Source organism: Pipistrellus hanaki (assembly GCF_964339955.1).
Source record: "Pipistrellus hanaki genome assembly, chromosome: 16".
Taxonomy (NCBI): domain Eukaryota; kingdom Metazoa; phylum Chordata; class Mammalia; order Chiroptera; family Vespertilionidae; genus Pipistrellus; species Pipistrellus hanaki.
In genome coordinates, this window is record NC_140518.1 from 2,016,709 (window position 1) to 2,035,488 (window position 18,780).

Here is an 18,780-nt window from a genome sequence, read left to right on the forward strand (position 1 = left end):
CCCATTCCCACCGCCTCTCCCCTTCCCACCGCCTCCCCCCTTCCCACCGCCTCCCCCTTCCCACCGCCTCCCCCTTCCCACCGCCCCCCCTTCCCACCCTCCCCCTTCCACTGCCACCCCCCTTCCCACCCTCCCCCTTCCCACTGCCACCCCCCTTCCCACCCTCCCCCTTCCACTGCCACCCCCCTTCCCACCGCCCCCCCTTCCCACCGCCTCCCCCTTCCCACCCTCCCCCTTCCACTGCCACCCCCCTTCCCACCCTCCCCCTTCCCCACCGCCTCCCCCTTCCCACCGCCCCCCCTTCCCACCGCCCCCCCTTCCCACCGCCCGGGACAGACACGGGCGGGGAGGGCGCTGTGGGAGACGCGCTGGCACAGGGAGGGAGCAGGGCGCCTGAACGGGGGGCCGGGGGCCCCGAGGTCCGGCCTGGCACCGCCAGCAGGAAGGGGGGCCTTTGCTAACCCCACGCGCGAGCTCCCCGCCAGAGCGCCCCTCAGCCTTCCCTCGAACCCCCACCCCGTCTGCCTCGTTGTAATCCTGCGCTGCTGACTGGCCCCTGGCCCCAGAGGTGCCCGGCCCTGCCCGCAGGGCACCCGCTGCCAGCTCCTTCACCTGAGCATTTCCATCTGGGACGGAGCTGCTCTGGCGCCAGAGCCTTGGGGTCGCCCCACGGGAGCCCGAAGGACATGGCACAGCAGCCGTGTAACCCCTGCCAGGGGTCCCTGCCCACCACGCAGGAGCCCCCACCCCGTGCAGGGTGACAGGCTGTGCTGCGCCCTGAGCCAGGGAGCGTCTGCCTCCCGGACAGCAGCTGCCCGCCCCCCCGGCCCCGGTTCTGGGGTCCAGAAGCCTCACTGGGAGGCGGCTGAGAGCCCCGAGCCCTTTGGGGGCCACGGGAAGCATTCCTGGCCTCGCGCCAGCCCGGTGCCCCGTGCCCGCCTCTGCCCACACCGGTGCCCGCGGTGCCCACGGGCCTCTCCGGGCCTTCGGTCCGCGGGAACAGCCTCCAGGAAGCCTCCGGTTCGGAACGCCGCCGCCCCTCCCCGCGGGAAGGCCTCGGTCACACCCTCTCACCCGCGGGGCTCCGGGACCCTCAGTCAGTGCCAGCACGCCAGGCTCCGGGCCGGCTCACTCCGGAGCCACTGCCGACCTCTGCCCCAGGCCGAGCACAGGCCCGCCCGGCTCCCTGCCACGGCCTCGCCCCGAGCGGCGGAGGCTGCGGGCCTCGGTGAGCGATGTGGGGAGGGGGCGGCCACTTCTGTAGGTTCCTCCCGCCCCTGGCGGCCTCGCCGACACCGGGTCCATCCTAAGCCCTGGACCGTCCCCGCGCCTCACGGGCACCTCCAACCCAACCCAACCCAACCCGGTGGCCCCCAAACTCGGGGTCTCCCCACGCGCTCCCGCCCGCCTGAGGACGGCCGCCCTGGCCCGCGGCTGCCCGGGCGGCGCCTGCAGCCTGGCTCCGGCCTGTGAGCCGGTCACGGCCACATCCATCCAGGGGGCTTCCAGCCGGGCCCGCCCCGCCGGCTCCCCGGGGAGATGAGCCGGAGGCGGCTGTCAGGCGGGCCGGGTGGATGGGCCCGCCTTCGTCATTCTCAGGGGACCCTCGCCGGATCTCCCTTGGCGAACGTGCAGCAGCAGAAAGGCCGGGACGCTGACTCCCCGTTTCCACTCCGTCTCCCCCCCAGACTCCCCCCCAGCCCGTCATCTGCCAGCCGAGTCGGCTAATTCCCGCTCAGCCCCAGCGCACTCGGGCGGAGGCAGAGCCTGGTAATTTTCCTCAGGCCGCGTCCCTTGAAATTATTTAACGACGCTTGAAATTATGCGAGTGAAATGGATGAGCACAGCCGAGCCCGGGAGGCGGAAGAGGGAAAGCTCAGCCGGCCGGCCGGCGTGGCCCCGGGGCCGAGCATCAGCCCAGGAACCAGCAGGTCGCAGTTCCACTCCCGGTCAGGGCGCAGGCCCGGGTCGGGGGCTCAATCCCCAGTAGGGGGCGTGCAGGAGGCAGCAGACAATCAATGATTCTCAACATTAATGTTTTCATTTACCTTTCCCTCTCCCTTCCTCTCTGAAATCAATTAAAATGTTTTCTTTAAATGCCCACCATGGAACCAGGCATTCATGAGGATAAGTTGGGGTGCAGCCCCGGGGGCTCTGGCTCCTCCCCTCCTCCCTAAGAGAGCCGGCGGCTCCCGGGAGGGGCTGTCTGACATCACCTCCCGCAGCAGCAGAGCCAGGTGCGGGCTCGGGATTGCCCCAGCGCACTGCGGGAGCCGGTTCATTAACACGGCGGCGTGGGGGTGGGGGGGGCGTGGGGGAGGGAGTGGGGCGCCCGGCAGGGGCCGGACGTCCGCTGGGAACATCTGGGAACAAACTGCAGCCAATGTCCCCGAGCGTCCGTCCCCGCGTCCCCGCACAGGCCGTTTCCGCCCAGGGAGCCGCCTCTGTCGCAGACGCCCAGCGCAGCCTCAGCATGCACATGGCTCACCTCCCGCTGACCTATTTCCAAATTAACTCGGTGCCGCCCGCACGGAACGCTCCCCGAGGCCGATGCGAGGCCGCGGGACCCTCCTCCCGCAGAACCCAGGCAACGCCACGCACGCAGCCCAGCCATCTCCGCCCCCAACGCCCTTCCGCTCCAGCGGCCACCATCTTGCTATGGGTTTCATCGTGTCCCCCCCAAAATCCATAGGTTGGAGTCCTCACCCCCAGCACCCCGGGATGTGACCTCATGTGGAGGCAGGTCTTTACAGAGGCCACCACGTTGGCATGAGGCACCAGGTGGGCCTCGTCCACCATGACCTGGGTCCTTATAAGAAACAGAAATCTTCCCTGGCCAGTTTGGCTCAGTGGATAGAGCATGGGCCTGTGGACTGAAGGTTCCCGGGTTTGATTCCAGTTAAGGGCACATGCCCAGGTTGTGGGCTCGACCCCAGGAGGGGTCATGAAGGAGGCAGCCAATCAATGATTCTCATCATTGATGTTTCTCTCTCCCTCTCTGAAACCAATAAAAATATATTTAAAAAAAAGAAAGAAAGAAAAAGAAACAGCAATCTGCCTGGTCAGTGTGACTCCGAGGTTGAGCGTCAATCCAGGCACCAGGAGGTCACCAGTTCGATTCGGGGCAGGCACATGCCGGGGTTCGATCCCCAATAGGGGGCTGCAGAAGACAGCTGAGAGATGTTTCTCTCTCACCAACATTGCTACCTCTCTCCCCTTTCCCTTCCTCTCTCTGAAATCAATTAAAAAACCTTTTTTTAAAGAGGAAATGTGGAGATAGCCGCAGGCACAGGGGAAGGCTGTGTGCGGGTGAGGGAGGGTCTCAGTGATGCTTCTGCAAACCAGCGGACACCAAGCACCGCGCAGCAGGGGCGGGGCCTGGGCAGACCCCCAGCCGGGAAGGACCTCCCGGCCGCCCTGGCGCTCACACCCTCGTCTCGGACGCCCCTCCGGGTGGAGACGGTGGAAGCCGCTGTCTGGTCCTCGGCTCCAGCAGCTCCCCCAGCCCTCGGAGCCTGCCCGGAGCGGCCACGGGGAAGGGCTGGCCTGTGTTGTGGGGGTGGCCCCGGCTGGGAAGGAGCCGGAGGAGCTCTCAACCCGGCCCACACCTGTCACAGGAAAACCCAACAACCGGAAAGGGCGTGGCCCAAAGCACACCCTCCCACCTGACGCCCCCTCCGGCAGCCTCCGAGGGGCGCCTCTCCCTGCAGCCTCCGCTTCTGGGCATTTCCAACCCACAGAAGCCGGGCAGGGAGTGATGGGATGGTGGGAAGACAGGGATCTTCTTGGGGGCGCCTGTGGGGAGCCTGTGGGGGTTCACACAGGCGCTGTGTGGTAAAGTCATGCACCGGGGGTTGCATGTATGTGGAGGTGCATGCAGAAGTGTGCATGGATGTGTCTGCGTGTACAAGCACAGGGTATGCACAGCATATACGCACACACCCGCCTGTGAGCATATATATATATATATATATATATATATATATATATATATATAATTGATTTTTTTAGAGAGAGGAAGAGAGTTAGAAACATCGATGAGAGAGAATCATTGATCATCTGCCCACAACCAAGGTATTATTTGCTTATGGGTGTGTGTGTGGTGGCGTGCATGCATGTGCACACATGTGTGCGTGTGGGTGCATGTGTGTAGAGAAAGAAATGGCAGCAGGGGGGTATTTCAGATCGGGGGATTCCTCAGCAGGGCCTCGCTTTCGGGCTCCCCCATCTTCACGCTCTGGCCCTGTGGTGGGCGATGGCAGCCTGGCCCATGGCTACCAGAGCCCTGGCTGTGCCGCCCACAAGTTGCCCACGGCTTCTTGGGCTGCCCACACACCGGTCCCCACCTCCCTCCTCCCCCACGCTCGCCCCGTCTGGCTCCCTGCAGGAGCGCGAGGGAGGAGATGCCTCCGGTCAGGCCGGTTCCGGGAGCTTGGCAGGCACTGGCCGCCCTGCGGCTCCGCTCCGGCTGGGCTCCCTCGGAGCGCGGTGGGCACGGCAGTGAGCAGCCGGGCGCGCTGGGGGTGATGAGTGGGCACGCCGGCTCTGAAGTGGCTCACACGGTGCGAACAGCTTGGTTTGGCAACAAAATGCCACGGGGGCGGCCAGGAGCCAGAGGGGGCGGCTGGTCTGAGGGTCAGCACCGGCCCTGGGGACAGCTCCCCGCCAGACCCTCTGGCTGGTGGGCCAGATGGGGCGGAGGTGCTACAATATTTCCAGGTGGCACCTGAGCCCCAGAACCTGGGCTGGCGCTCCCAGCGCTGCCACCTGCCACCCGTGCAGCCGGTCAGTCCCATCACCACCGTCACTTACACGTGCCTCAGGGCACCCCCCCCCACAACCACCCGCCTCCCTCACACCGGAGGGACGGGAAAGGCAGGCCTGGGGAGGGGGTGGGTGTGGCCAGCCCAGCACACACCCTCCGGGCTTACTGGCCTCCAGCCCCCAGACAGGCCCGGGAGGAGCTCGGTTCCGGAAGAGCCACTGCGAGTCTCCCCAGACCAGCAGGCAGAGGGGACCCGCTTCCACCGCGGCTCCACCCACGGCCAGTGTTTGCCGGCCCCGGGCACCAGCACCGGCCCAGGGGCCCGGAGACGGAGGACTGCCGGAGAACTCAACCGTGTGAGCAGCACCGTGTGAACACGCTTCCGTGGCACATCCCACACGTGACCGGTGCCCGTGGGGAGGAGGGGTGGCAGGCAGAGCACGGAGCAGGGTTCCAGGGACGGCTGCCCTCCCGCACTCACCTCTGCAGCTCCTTCAGGGACACGGTGACCCGCAGGCCGTGGCCCAGCACGTAGAGGGCGGCCAGGATGTCCGCCCACTGCACCATCTCCCCCAGCGGCCCGCCCTTCAGCACCCGCGGGCTGAACAGGTCCCCGGACTCCTCCGTCAGGAAGCCGATGTGGACGAGGATCTGGGGGGACACGGAGCGTCAGCACCGGGAGACAGCCCTGCCGCCCAGGAGCCCGGCGCAGCAGGCACTCTCCACGCTGGGCCTGGGCGCGGGGAGCCGAGGCAGAGTGGCCGCCCTGGGCGGGGGCTGCAGGGGAACAGTCACAGCTGCCCTCCTGGCGCTTACGTTCCGGATGGAGAGGGGAGACAGTGACACAGACAAGGGAGACTTTCATGAAATGAGAGGGGCTCTGAAAGAGACAGGCAGGACGATGGAGAGTCAGGTCAGTATTCACTGGACGGGCGACGGGTGGATGGGTGGATGGTGGATGGATGGATGGATGCATAAATGGATGGGTGATAGATGGATGGATGGATGATAGATGATGGATGGATGGATGGATGGATGGATGGATACATGGATGCATGGATGGAAAGATGATGGATGGATGGATGATGGATGGATGGATGGATGGATGATGGATGGATCAATGATGGATAGATGGGTGATGGATGGATGGATAAATGATGGGTTGATGGGTGGATGATGGATGGATGGATGATGAATGGATGGATGGATGGATGGATAAATGGATGATGGATGGTGGATGGATGGGTGATGGATGGATGATGGATGGATGGGTGGACCAGTGAACCCTCCCAAAACAGGCTACATCCTTCCCAACCTTTGGACAAAGGCAATGACATTTCCGCCAGCGAGAACCAGAGTCCACAGAACGCAGGGCCTCTGAGGGGTAGGAGCTTGGCTTTCCCAAACCCGAAAAGGCCCCAGGCCACCATGTGCCTCTAACCTCACTTTGCCTCCCCGCCCCCTTCCGGCTCAAACTTAATAAATTCCACAGAACTCTTTCCGGGGCACACCGGGTCCCGCGGGGCCCGGGCCCCGGAGCTCACTTCCTGGGCACTCTGCGCTCGGCTCCCTGCACAGGTCAGAGGTCAGGTACCTGCTTCTGGTCCCTCTGGGCGCTCCCCAGCTTCCGCGCCAGGCGCTGGGCGGCCAGTGCCCACTGGTCCGCGAGCCGCCGGGTCCGTTTCTTCATGAAGATGAGAGACTCCTTCCCGCTGCCCATCAGCTCCAGCAGGTGAGACAGGTTGCTCCGGAAAACGGCCTGGAGGGGAGTCCGTCCTCCCTCTCACGCTCAAACCCGCAGCCGCGCCATCGCCTCCCCCTGCTGCCTGGACGGGCTGGCGCCTCCCGCGAGGCTGGGCCGGCTCTCCTTCTCCCGCCCTTTCTGAGAGGTCAGTGGCCCCACGGTGGGGTCCCTGCCTCCCTCCTCCCCCTCCCCCCGCACGTAGGCCTGTCCGGAGCCTCAGGAGCTGCTCGCCGTCACGGTCCCCAGGGACCCAGGTGCTGTTGAGGCAGAGGGCAGTGGCCAGGGCGGGGCCCGGAGGCCGGGGAGGCCGGCCGCCTTCCAGTGGAGCCAGACAGCCGTGCCCTGAACTAGCTCCACTCCGGACCTCCAACCGTCATCTGCCAAAGCCGATCGCCTAAGGGCACCCGGGAGGCCCTTAAGCAGGGCGGCTACTGTTACTGTTATTCTGGTCCATTAAGGGGGAGCCTCAGGGCCCCAGCCACCCCCCAAGTAGGCCCAGGTGAGCGGCACCCCCAGAAGGGGGGGCTTCCCGTCCAGCAGGTGAGCTGGGACCTGCCCGCCCCCGGGCAGGGCTGGCCGCCTCGCTGGGCCAGGGGCACAGGGTATCCAGCCCGGAGAGGCCAGATGACCCTCCCACCGCGCCCTCACGAGCTCACCCCCCCCAGCCTACCTGGGCCCTGGGGAGGGGCTGGGGGGCCGTGTGGGGGGCCGTCCGGTTCCTCCAGGGCAGCGGGGGGCAGAACCACTCGACCTCGCTGAGGTAGATGAGGAAGGAGCACTCGGTGCCGTCCACCCCGAAGAAGGCGTAGCAGGGGTCCGAGGTCCAGCGGGCGCGCATCCACTGCAAAGAGGCCGGCTGGGCCGGGGGCGGCCGCCCCCCTCGCGCTCCCCCGCCCTCGCGCTCCCCGCACGCATGGCCCTGGGACCCGAGGTCCACCGGATGGGGACCGGGCCTCTGGGCCCCCCTATAGATGCCGCAAAGGACAGAGCAGGGAAGGGAGACTGAACCGGGCCCCCAGGCCCCTGGCTGGCCCCAGAAGCTCAGGGAGGGCCAGGCCGGACCGCCATCCTCCGGGTGCAGAGAGAGACCCGGGGAACAACGCCCGGCCAGGGCACGGCTGCAGTCCCCTGGGGCCAAGGTCAGGAGCAAGGTCAGGGCCTGGCTGCAGTCCCCTGGGGCCAAGGTCAGGAGCAGCCCCAAGGGCTGGGCTGGGCAGGACACCTCAGGGCTCCTGCGGGGAAGGGTCTGGGTCCTGCCACCCTCTCAGGGAGCCCAGACAGCGAGGAGCTGCTTTCACGGCCACGCCCCGGCCCCGACGGTCAGACTTCCTGCAGCCGTAGGGCCCGGGAGGTGGGCCGAGGGGGTCAGTGCCGCTGGTTAACCCCGAGGCGGGAGGAGACCACGTCCGCTCCTCGTTAGACTCCGTGGGGAGTCGGGCTGCTGAGGAGCGCCATATATTCACAGCTCGTTTGCTACAGAAGGTGCTGGAGCGTGGCTCGGCCTGGGCCTGTGGGGTGGGCCCACGCGGAGAAGCAGTGACCCTGAGGTTGGCCCCTGCCAGGCAGTGCCAGGGTCAGGGCGGGCGCTGGGCAGAGAGGCCCTGGCTGGCGGGTAGCCCTGCCAGCAGTGGAACCCGGAGATAGTCTGGGGCGTGGCCCCCACGGAGGAGCCCGCCTCCTGGTCACCCCACCCGCAGCCCCAGCCCCAGCCTCACCTCCACCTTCCCGGAGCAGTCAGGGAACTGGGGGTCACTGGGCGCCTCGCACTGGTCCCGCCGGCCTTCGGACACTGCGGGGAGAAGGCCCTCAGGCTGAGGACCGGGGCCGGGCCGGAGGGGAGGGCGGGTGGAGCAGAGGGTCTGGGCGCGGAGGGCGTCAGGCGTCGGCACAGCCCTGTCTGAGTTTCTCACCTGAGGGCCCCCGCCAGGAGGGGTGCCCCCTCTGCTGCTGCTCCCACCCTCTGAGGGGGCTCAGACCCGGGGAGGAGCTGGCTACGGGTCGGCCGCCTGGGTGGGCAGACCTCATGCCCCAAATGTACCCCCACTTTCTCAGGGCAGAGGTGGGGCCCGCACCCCAGACGGATGCTCCCACGTCAAGGGGATTGGAGGGGCCCCCTGAGTCTCAGGGGCCTGTCCTCAGCACCCTCGTGGCAGGTCGGGGTGAACCCATGCCGCCCTGTGGAGAGCCTAGGGGCCTGTGGGAGGAGTCAGGGACCCCGAGGCCATGCCGGCCACCGTACACTGGCCCCGGGGAAGGGCTGGCCTGGCTCACCCTGGCTCTGCAGGACGAGGCTGTAGGTGGCTCTGAGGGAGGGGGAGGGAGGGGGAGGGAGGGGGAGGGGAGGGGAAGGGGGGGCCCTGGCTCACTCTTGCTGTGCAGGACGAGGCTGTGGCGCAGGATCTGGTCCACCTTCACGGCGATGTCCGAGACGTTCTGCGCGATGGCCTGGATCCGCTCCATGAGGCCAGCCCCTGGGGGCCACCTGCGGAGAAGCCAGCTGAGCGGGGAGCCCGGGGTGACCTGCCTGGGACCTGCCCGGGGACCTGCCCGGGGGGACCTGCCAGGGACCTGCCCGGTGACCTGCCCGGGGAGCCTGGGGTGACCTGCCTGGGGACCTGCCAGTGACCTGCCCGGGGACCTGCCCGGGGTGACCTGCCCGGAACCTGCCCGGACGGCTGTCGGCGAGCAAAGGGAAGATGCAGGGCTCACAGGCCGCCCCCGGCCCCGCACGGGACGCAGTGAGGGTGAGGCCGGGCCGGACACGGAGCCGCCCGCCCAGCCGGCTGGAGGGCCTAACCACCCCGTGCACAGAGCCTGCATCACACGCCGAGCCCGCCTGTCCAGGCGTGTCTGCCCGCGTGCCAAGGGCAGTGCCCGAGGCCCAAGCAGCCTGAGAAGTCCCTTCAAAACCCAGGACAACCTGGCCGGCGAGGCTCAGGGGCTGAGTGTTAACCTATGAACCAGGAGGTCAGGGCTCGAGCCCGGTCGGGGCACAGGCCTGGCTCCATCCCTGGTGTGGGGCTGCAGAGGCAGCCGATCCAGGACTCTCTCTCATCACCGATGTTTTTCTCTCTCCCTCTGCCTTCCTCTCTGACATCAGTAAAAAAGATTTAAAAACAAACAGGACAGCTGAAACCCGTTTGGCTCAGTGGATAGAGCGTCGGCCTGCGGACTGAAGAGTCCCGGGTTCGATTACGGTCAAGAGCATGTGCCCTGGTTGCAGGCACATCCCCAGTGGGGATTATGCAGGGGGCAGCTGATTGATGATTCTCTCTCATCGATGTCTCTAACTCTCTATCCCTCTCCCTTCCTCTCTGTAAAAAATCAATAAAATACAAATATTTTAAAAAACAGGACAGCAGGGTCAGGCCTCCTGGGGACGGCCCCTTCCCAGCGCCCGCGGCCCTGAGCCTCTGCAGCTCCCCCCGAAGGACCCTCTCGCCCCATAAACCCCGAAGCAGCGGGGACTGTCAGGAGGCGCCTGTCCCGTCTGGGACGAACCCGCCGCAGGGCCTCACATGTATTTACCGTCCAACACCACGGCCGCGGCCTCCGACCGCGACTGCCTCTCGGCGGCCCGAAGGCTGAGACCTCGGGCGGAGCGTGAGCTGCTCCGCAGGCAGCAGGCACTCAGCAGGTGCTGCCCCCCCCACACACACACTCACACACACACACACACACACACACACACACTCACACTCACACACTCACACACACACACTCACATGCACACACATGTGCACACACACTCACGCACACTCACACACACACACACGCACACACACTCACACACACACACACTCACATGCACACACATGTGCACACACACACTCACACACACTCACACACACTCACGCACACACACACGCACACACACACGCACACGCACACACACACCGCCAGAGGCAGGGGCACACGTCCAGCCGCGGAGCCCAGCCCTCTACTTTTCGGAGCTTCAGCGGCTTTCCTAAGACAGGCTCTGCACAGAGCAGCGGGGGGCCGGGCTATGAACAGTGCGATGGCAGCCGTCTGACAGAGCCAGCCCCGCGCATCCGACTGGCCTCCCCGTGTGACTGTCACACACTGGCCGGAGCCCGTGGCAGCCTTCTATTCTCAATACAGTGCGACCAGGCTCTGTCTCCGGGAAGCTGCTTTTTTTTTTTTTTTTTTTAATATTTTATTGATTTTTTTATAGAGAGGAGGAGAGAGAGAGAGAGCCAGAAACGTCGATGAGAGAGGAACATCAACCAGCTGCCTCTTGCACAACCCCTCCCGGGGATGTACCAATGTACATGCCCTTGACCGGAATCGAACCTGGGACCTTTCAGTCCCCAGACTGATGCTCTATCCACTGAGCCAAACCGACTTCGGCTTTTTTTTTTTTTTTTTAAGAGAATGAAAGTCGATGCTGTGAGACCTCAAGCCACAGCATGTCCGTGGCTGGGAGAGGCTCAGTGGGAGGGAAAAAGGGGAGATGGGTTGGGGGCGGCCTGCAGCTGCCTCCAGCTGATGGGGCCCAGGGGAACCGGGAGCCATGGTGGGGTCACTGTGGGTCATGGTAGGGTCACTGTGGGTCATGGTGGGGTCACTGTGGGTCATGGCGGGGTCACTGTGGGTCATGGTGGGGTCACTGTGGGTCATGGCGGGGTCACTGTGGGTCAGGGAGGGGGGCTGCCTCCTCCAGCAGGCCCAGGAGGGGCAGTGCCAAGGCCCACAAGGCTTTTGGGGGTCCATGCAAATGTCTCCATTTCCTTAAAAATTAGGAAACTGTAGATCAAAAAAATGTTTTGAATGTAATGTTAGCCCAGACGGTGAGGCTCGGTCTGTGAACCAGGAGGTCACGGTTTGATTTCTGTTAGGCCACATGCTGGCTTGATCCCAGTGGGGGGCGTGCAGGAGGCAGCCGATCCATGATTCTCTCTCATCATGGATGTTTCTCTCTCTCTCCCTCTCCTTCTCCCTTCCTCTCTGACATCAATAAAAATCCATTTTTTAATGAGTTATCTATAAAAAAGTAATTTCACATGTTTGTCTTTCTGCCAGCACAGCCACAAAATGCCGCCTCGCCGGGGGTTAAACGGCACCTCCTCCTGTTTACGGGCTTCAGCCCTCACCCCAGGCCGTGCACTGTGGCCGCGGTGAAAACAGCCACTTCCGAAGGCATCGGGGCGGCCACGGGGGCCATCCGGGCAGGGTGAGCCGGTGCCCGATGGCTGCTCTGTGTCCGGCCAGGCCTCCTGGGAGCCCAGGCCTTCCTCTGGGGCCGCGGACAGGGAGGCCCCTCCCCCATCAGGTGCCCCCGGGGCCCAGATCAGACTGAGAGCCGGTCTACGAACAGCCCCGGCTGGGGTGCGAGGGGACCCCGCGGCTGGGGATCGGCGGGCACCTGCCTCAGAGGAGGCCGCCCTGCCCTGCCCACGGGGAGCGGCTGACGGGCCCCTCCCCTCACTGCCCACCCGCCCCACGGCCCCCGTGGGCCGGAGCTGGAGAAGCCGCTGGGGTCGGGAGGGAGGCGCCCCAGTCCCAGGAGCTCTGAGCCGGACGGGACCGCAGGACCGCAGGCCGCCTTCTGTGAGGAGGGACCTGGCGGAGAGGGGGCCGCCCGCCCACCGGGCCGCCCGCGAGGCGCCAGGACCCCGAGGGCCACTTCTCGCTCGGAGAGGAGAAGCCCCGCCAGGCCCCGGCCAGCCCTCGAGGCCATCACCCACCCAGCCGGTTAAATTCCGGCTCCCCCGTGATTTACGAGGGTTACATTCAATTAACGGGGTATCGATTCAGCACAGCTGGCCACGCGCCTGCTGGGAGCTGTTATTTTATTACGAAACTGAGCGCTTTCCTCTGAAAACACAGAGACTCCCCACCCAGGTGCCCGCAGACACAGGGACCCCCTCCCTGAGTTCTCACTGCTCCCTTCTCCGCCCTCCTCACCCCCATCCGGAGCCCCTGGGGCGGGGGCTCCGACAGATGGCCACGGCCTGCCGGCCCCTCCCCCGGCAAGAACCAGAGGGCTCCTCTGTCCGCACCAGGAAACATGCACACTCGATAGATTGATAATAGATAGATAGATAGATAGATAGATAGATAGAAGACAGACGGATAATGGATAGCTGATAGATAGATGGTAAGTAGATGATAGATGATAAATGATAGATGGTAGACAGATGATAAATGATAGATGGTAGATAGATGATAGATGATAGATAGATGACAGATAGGCAGGTAGGTAGATAAATAATAGTTAGATGATAGATACCTTCCCACTTTTGACTGGAACAGAGCTGGAGTTGGACTGGGATGTATAGAAGCATTTCTGAGTTTTTAAATTCAGCTTGTTCTCAGAACAAAATTATTTTTGGGGAAAAACCCTTCTCTCACCTTAGCCAGTTTGGCTCAGTGGATAGAGTGTCAGTCTGCAGACTGAAGGGTCCCGGGTTCGATTCCGGTCAAGGGCATATGCCCAGGTTGCGGGCTCAATCCCCAGTGGGGGGGCGTGAAGGAGGCAGCCAGTCAATGGTTCTCTCTCATCACTGATGTTTCTCTCTCTCCCTCTCCCGTCCTCTCTGAAATCAATACAAATACATTAAAAAAAACAAAACAAAAAACTCAAACCCTTATCTCATCCCCACAGACAGGAATTCTGACGGATCTCCTTCCTGCCGTCTTCGTCTTCTCTGCAGTGTTTTATTTTTATTCCGTTTCACACACTATCTAACCCAACCCTATAATTACACAGCTGCTTTTCTCACACGTCCCTTACCGTTAAAATCCCCGCGTGTCTGCCTGGCCGGGTGGCTTGGTTGGTTGGAGCGCCATCCCCATCCACCAAAAGGTTGAGGGTTCAATTCCCAGTGCGGGCACTTACGCAGGTGGTGAGTTTGACCCCCAGCCAGGGCACTCACAGAGGCAACTGCTCCATGTTTCTCTCACATCAATGTTCCTCTCTCGCTCGCTCTCTCTTCCTCTCTCTCTAAAGTCCCAGAGGCCAGCAGCTGTGGGGGAGGCGGGAGCAGGCCGGACCCGGCCGCCTCTCTCCGGCGCCGGAGCAGCTGGCTCTGCCGGTCGGGATGCATGGCCGCGGTTCCCCGCACTGGAGCTGGGAAATGGTGCGTGCCCCCCCCCCCCCCCAGAGATGGAGGGCAGCAGGGGGAGGGGCAGGCGGCCAGGAAGACTCCGGGCACACGGATGTGCCTCTCCAGAGCTCTAAGGCCGGCGGCCGGTCAGCGGGCTCAGGGGGTGAGCCCTGACCAGGAGCCAGGAGGTCGTGGTCTGGTTCCCGGTCAGGGCCCAGGCCCACGCTGGGGACCGATCCCGGCGGGGGGCGAGCAGGAGGCAGCGCTGGAAGGTTCTCTCCTCACGGATGTTCCCGCCTCTCCTCCCCCTCCCGCCTCTCCTCCTCGGGGAAGCCGGGCACTCTGGCTTTGACCTCACCACACTGGCCGAGACGCTTCGCTGCAAATTGCCTCAAAGTGTGGATTTCAAACCGTTTTCAGCAGGAAAACACTTTCAGCAAATCACACCGGCTGAGGGCCGCTCACCCAAAGCGCGTGGAGGTGTGGGTGCTCCTCCGGCGGGAGCTCACGGCAACCGCCACCCGGACCGGAGGCCGGGGGCCCATCGCCCGGACCGGAGAGGAGAGGAGAGGCCGGGGCCCATCGCCCGGACCGGAGAGGAGAGGCCGGGGCCCATCGCCCGGACCGGAGAGGAGAGGCCGGGGCCCATCGCCCAGGGAGTAGAGGCCGGGGCCGCCCATCGCCCGGGTGGCGGGCCCGGCGCTGCCCCTCAGCCGCACCCCGGGGGGCGGGCAGGACTCCAGTGTTAATGTCCACCCCCTCATCCTTTCCCTCTGAGATCAATAAAACAAGACTTAAAAAAAGAAAAAAGTGGACAGAGCTCCAAACTGCCACGCTGAGGGAAGCATGGGCAGAACGCTGCCAGGGGGAGCAGACCCTGGGCCCCGCGCCCGCCCCGCGCCCTGTGCCCGCCCCGTGCCCACCCTGTGCCCGCCCTGTGCCCACCCACACCCTGTGCCCGCCCCGTGCCCACCCACACCCTGTGCCCGCCCTGTGCCCGCCCCTCACTCTGTGCCCACCCCGCGCCCTGTGCCCGCCCCGCGCTCCGTGCCCACCCACACCCTGTGCCCGCCCCGTGCCTGCCCCGCGCCCTGTGCCCGCCCCGCGCTCCGTGCCCACCCACACCCTGTGCCCGCCCCGCGCCCGCCCACACCCTGTGCCTGCCCTGTGCCCGCCCTGCGCCCAGTGCCCGCCCATGCCCTGTGCCCACCCACACCCTGTGCCCGCCCCGTGCCCGCCCACACCCTGTGCCCGCCCATGCACTGTGCCCACCCACACCCTGTGCCCGCCCTGTGCCCACCCACACCCTGTGCCCGCCCTGTGCCCACCCACACCCTGTGCCCGCCCACACCCTGTGCCCGCCCTGTGCCCACCCTGCGCCCCGTGCCCGCCCATGCCCTGTGCCCGCCCACACCCTGTGCCCGCCCCGTGCCCGCCCACACCCTGTGCCCGCCCTGTGCCCGCCCCATGCCCTGTGCCCACCCCACGCCCTGTGCTCACCCACACCCTGTACCCACCCCGCGCCCTGTGCTCACCCCGCGCCCTGTGCCCGCCCACACCCTGTGCCCGCCCCGTGCCCGCCCACACCCTGTGCCCGCCCTGTGCCCGCCCCATGCCCTGTGCCCGCCCCGCGCCCTGTGCCCGCCCACACCCTGTGCCCGCCCCGCGCCCTGTGCCCGCCCCGCGCCCTGTGCCCGCCCACACCCTGTACCCGCCCGGCGCTCCGTGCCCACTCCGCGCCCTGTGCCCGCCCCGCGCCCCGTGCCCGCCCCGCGCCCCGTGCCCGCCCCTCGCCCTGTGCCGGAGAGCTGGGAGTGCGAGACGCAGGACAGAGCACTTAGAAGGCTCTGGAGGCCTGGCTCCGAGTCCAGCAGAGCACGCGTCTCTGGGGGAAGCAGCCAAAGGGCCTTCCGCTCCCACCGGGATGTTTTCTTAAAAAGGAGGAGGGACGGGCCCAACCTGAACGCTCGAATCTGGGGGCGCAGAAAGGGGCCCGGGGCTCTCTGTATTCTCAGTGTCTCCAGGATAAAAAAGGGGGTGTCCGCCCCCCCCACCCCACTGGGCTCCAGGAGGGCGTCTGAGGCCGCACACCGCCCCCCCGCGCCCCCCGCCCCCCCGCGCCGCGCCCTCACCGGTCCGGGGCCGGGTGCCCGCGCCCGCCGTGCCGCTCGCTGCCGTTCTCCAGCCTGGCCAGCGCGTCCACGCGCCTCGCCACCAGCTCCAGCAGCTCGCTCATCCTGCGGAGGGCGCCCCGGGACTCCAGCGCCCCCGGCACTGCGGGCAGAGGGCGGCAGTCAGGGGGCTCAGACCCAGCCCCGACCCGTCTCCCGGGCGGTGGAGCCCCTGCTGTGTGGCCCTGGGGAACCGCTCGCCTCTCTGGGCCTCAGCAGGATCCAGCTTCGCAGTGCCCTCCGCCGGGGGCAGAGAAGGCCCAGGAGGGGGGCAGGCACCTCACAGGCCCCGGCGCCCAGCCGGACGAACTGTGGACCCGGCTTCCTGCACCTGCACCCCAACCGCACGTTCCCAGGCCCGGTCTCCATCTGGGGCCCAGGACCCGTGCTCCCCTCGCTGCCCGCAGCTCAGAGGCACCGGAGGGGCTGCGAGCCGCCCTTCCGGCCACGATCCTGGCGGGCACAGAGCGTGGACCCAGACCTGGGAGGCACATCCCTCCCCGCTCCCCCCGGCCCCTCCCGGTAACGGAGCAGCACAGGCAGCCCCTCCCTGGCTGAGAGCCCGGGGGAGGGGGGAGGAGCGGGGTGACCTCAGCCGGGCCCGGGTCCATGGGCACAGGGTCCACAGCCCCAGCCGAGGCCCCTCTCCCCCACACGACCACTCGCGAGGAGGCAGGAGGCAGGAACAGGGCCCGGGAGCCCTCCGTCCGCCCCCACACACGCACCCCGACTCCCAGGCCCTCCCCGGCCCTACCTTCCGTGCGGATGGTGAAGGGCGAGTCCCCCGGGCGCCGGGCGGACAGCTGGCCCCCCAGCGACGCCATCAGGAAGCAGAGCGAGAAGAAGCCGATGCCCAGGACGAAGAGCCTGCGGGAGAACGGCGTCAGGAGGCCGCCCCCCACTGGAGAAACGGGCGGCGGCCGGCAGAGGGGACGGACAGGGCCGAGCTCCCCACAGGAGACACAGCTCCAGGCGAGGAGCCGCGGGGCTGCCCTGGCCGTGAGGGCCACGGACTCACACGGGGCCGGAGCCGGCTCCGCCGGGCCCTGAGCTGGTCCCCACCACGGCATCAGCGAGGAGAGGCGGGAGGCTGAGTGCCTGAGCTGCCCCTGGGGTCGCCGGGCAGACACTCATGGGGGCAGGGGCGGGACTGGGGGAGCGTCCGTCCTGGGTGTGCGACCACCGCCTCATCCGGCTCCAGGGGCGGGGTGCCCCCCTCACTGCCGGGTGAAGGGCAGGGCCGTGTGGCGCCCTCTGTGCTGACTCTCCCCACCCGCATGGTCACCGGCAGCCCCGGCCGCTGTCAGCCGTGCCGGGCCCGGTCAGCGGGAGCCAGCACCGGTCTGTGGGTGCCACACGGGCGTGTGCTGTCGCAGAGGGCAGGAGAGCGGCGGGAAATGACGGCTGTTCGTGCTCCAACACCGGGTGCCGGCTCTTCACCAGGTGCCCGGCACCAGCGTCCGGCCAGGGGCAGTGGGGGGCCACCCTCAGGTCCCGGCCCGGCCCCTGCAGCTTCCGTTCCAGATGCCGGGCCCAGACAGAACCGGGCTCCCAGCACAGGCCTGGGGTGGCCAGAGGCGGCAGCTGTTCTGAGATTTTATCTTTTTTAAAAATATTTTTTTTTTATTGGTTTCAGAGAGGAAGGGAGAAGAGAGAGAGAAACATCAATGATGAGTCATTGATCGGCGGCCTCCTGCACGCCCCCCGGTGGGGACCGGGGTATGGGACCGGGAATCGGGCCGTGACCTCCTGCCCGGGGCCACGCTGACCCGGCTGCGCTGGGACTTCACATCGATCCAAGAGCGGGATGAACTAACGGAGCTGAAAGGGGATCCCTCTGCTCCTCCCCCCCAGGTCAGGCGGAGGAACCCCATCTCACATGGAGCCAGGCCCACATGGGGAGCCCCCATCACCCCCGAGGCCTCCCACCTCTCGCCGCCCCCCCAGCCACAAGCCCCCGCGTGTGTGTGTCTCCCGGGCAGACCGGCTCTGCATTTCCATCCCCATTGCTGGGAGCGGGCAGAGCAGCGTTTAGTTAAAACCCGGTCCTTAAAGAAAAGGCATCATTGCCGGAGAGAGCAGTTCCCACCGCGCAGACAGGAAGCTGCCCCAGGCAGTGGGAAAAGGGGCCGCACCGGACGCCGAGAGGGGCCTGGAGCCCCCCCACCCCCACCCCTCAGACAACAGGGCGGACAGCGAGAGGGCACAGGGACCCGCCCCGCTGGGGCCGGGCCCTGGGGTCCCCCAGCAGCCAGAGGGGCCGGCGAGAGGAGGTGGTCGCACACCCAGGAAGGTCCTCCCAGTCTGAGGGCAAGCCTGGACCCTCCCGCTCCGGTCCCTCACGCCCGCCCCCTCCCCGGCCACTGGCCGCCCGGGAGCTGGGGTCCTGAGCTGCCAGGGCCCACAGACCTGCCAGGAGCAGGCATCTAGCCTTCAGCCCCGAATGCCCCACACCTCACCTGCGTCTCTCCTGCCAGACCCCAGGCGGCACCCTGAGGCCAGGGCCGCCCGCCCTGGAAGCTGCCCCCGCCCCGGTCTGAAGGGACACATAGACCCACGGAGGCTGCTCTCTGGCCCAGGGAGACCCTGAGGTGCAGGCACACATCCTGGGGGGACGGTCCAGTGCACCCCCTGAGCTTGAAGGAACCAGGGCTGGACCCCAGGGATGCAGCGGGGAGATGGGGTTCCTCAGCCTGGCCTGGGGGGGGGGTCCCCTTTCAGCTCTGCCAGCTCATCAAGCTGGGTCAGCAGCGGGGCTCCTGCAGCCTGGACGGCAGGGCAGACGGCGTGGGGGGGTGGGGGGGTGAGAGAGGGTAAGGACCCCCCAATAGCCGGGTCAGCTGGAGCAAGACCCCCTCCCGAGGCGCCCCTTCCCTTCGCCGGCTCAGGGCCTGCCCTCCAGTCCCCCAGCCTCACGGTCCCCCCGCACCCCCAGACAGTGGGGGTGCCCAGGGCTCCTGCCTTCCAGGGGGCTGTCCCCTCGGCCGCACACAGGCCTGGGAGGGAGGGATGAACCGCAGGAGGCGGGAG

The 18,780-nt window shown here is 66.4% G+C and overlaps 1 protein-coding gene across 1 annotated transcript in view; it reads right to left on the reverse strand.

Annotated features, from left to right (window-relative positions):
- The window catches only part of MGAT5B (alpha-1,6-mannosylglycoprotein 6-beta-N-acetylglucosaminyltransferase B), a 28,465-nt gene that overhangs the window by 8,825 nt on the left and 860 nt on the right, over positions 1-18,780 (reverse strand). The window contains 7 exon segments of the mRNA XM_084861935.1: positions 5,247-5,416; positions 6,360-6,524; positions 7,180-7,350; positions 8,225-8,298; positions 8,876-8,991; positions 15,712-15,853; positions 16,505-16,617. Of these exon segments, the coding sequence (XP_084718061.1) occupies positions 5,247-5,416; positions 6,360-6,524; positions 7,180-7,350; positions 8,225-8,298; positions 8,876-8,991; positions 15,712-15,853; positions 16,505-16,617 (951 nt within the window).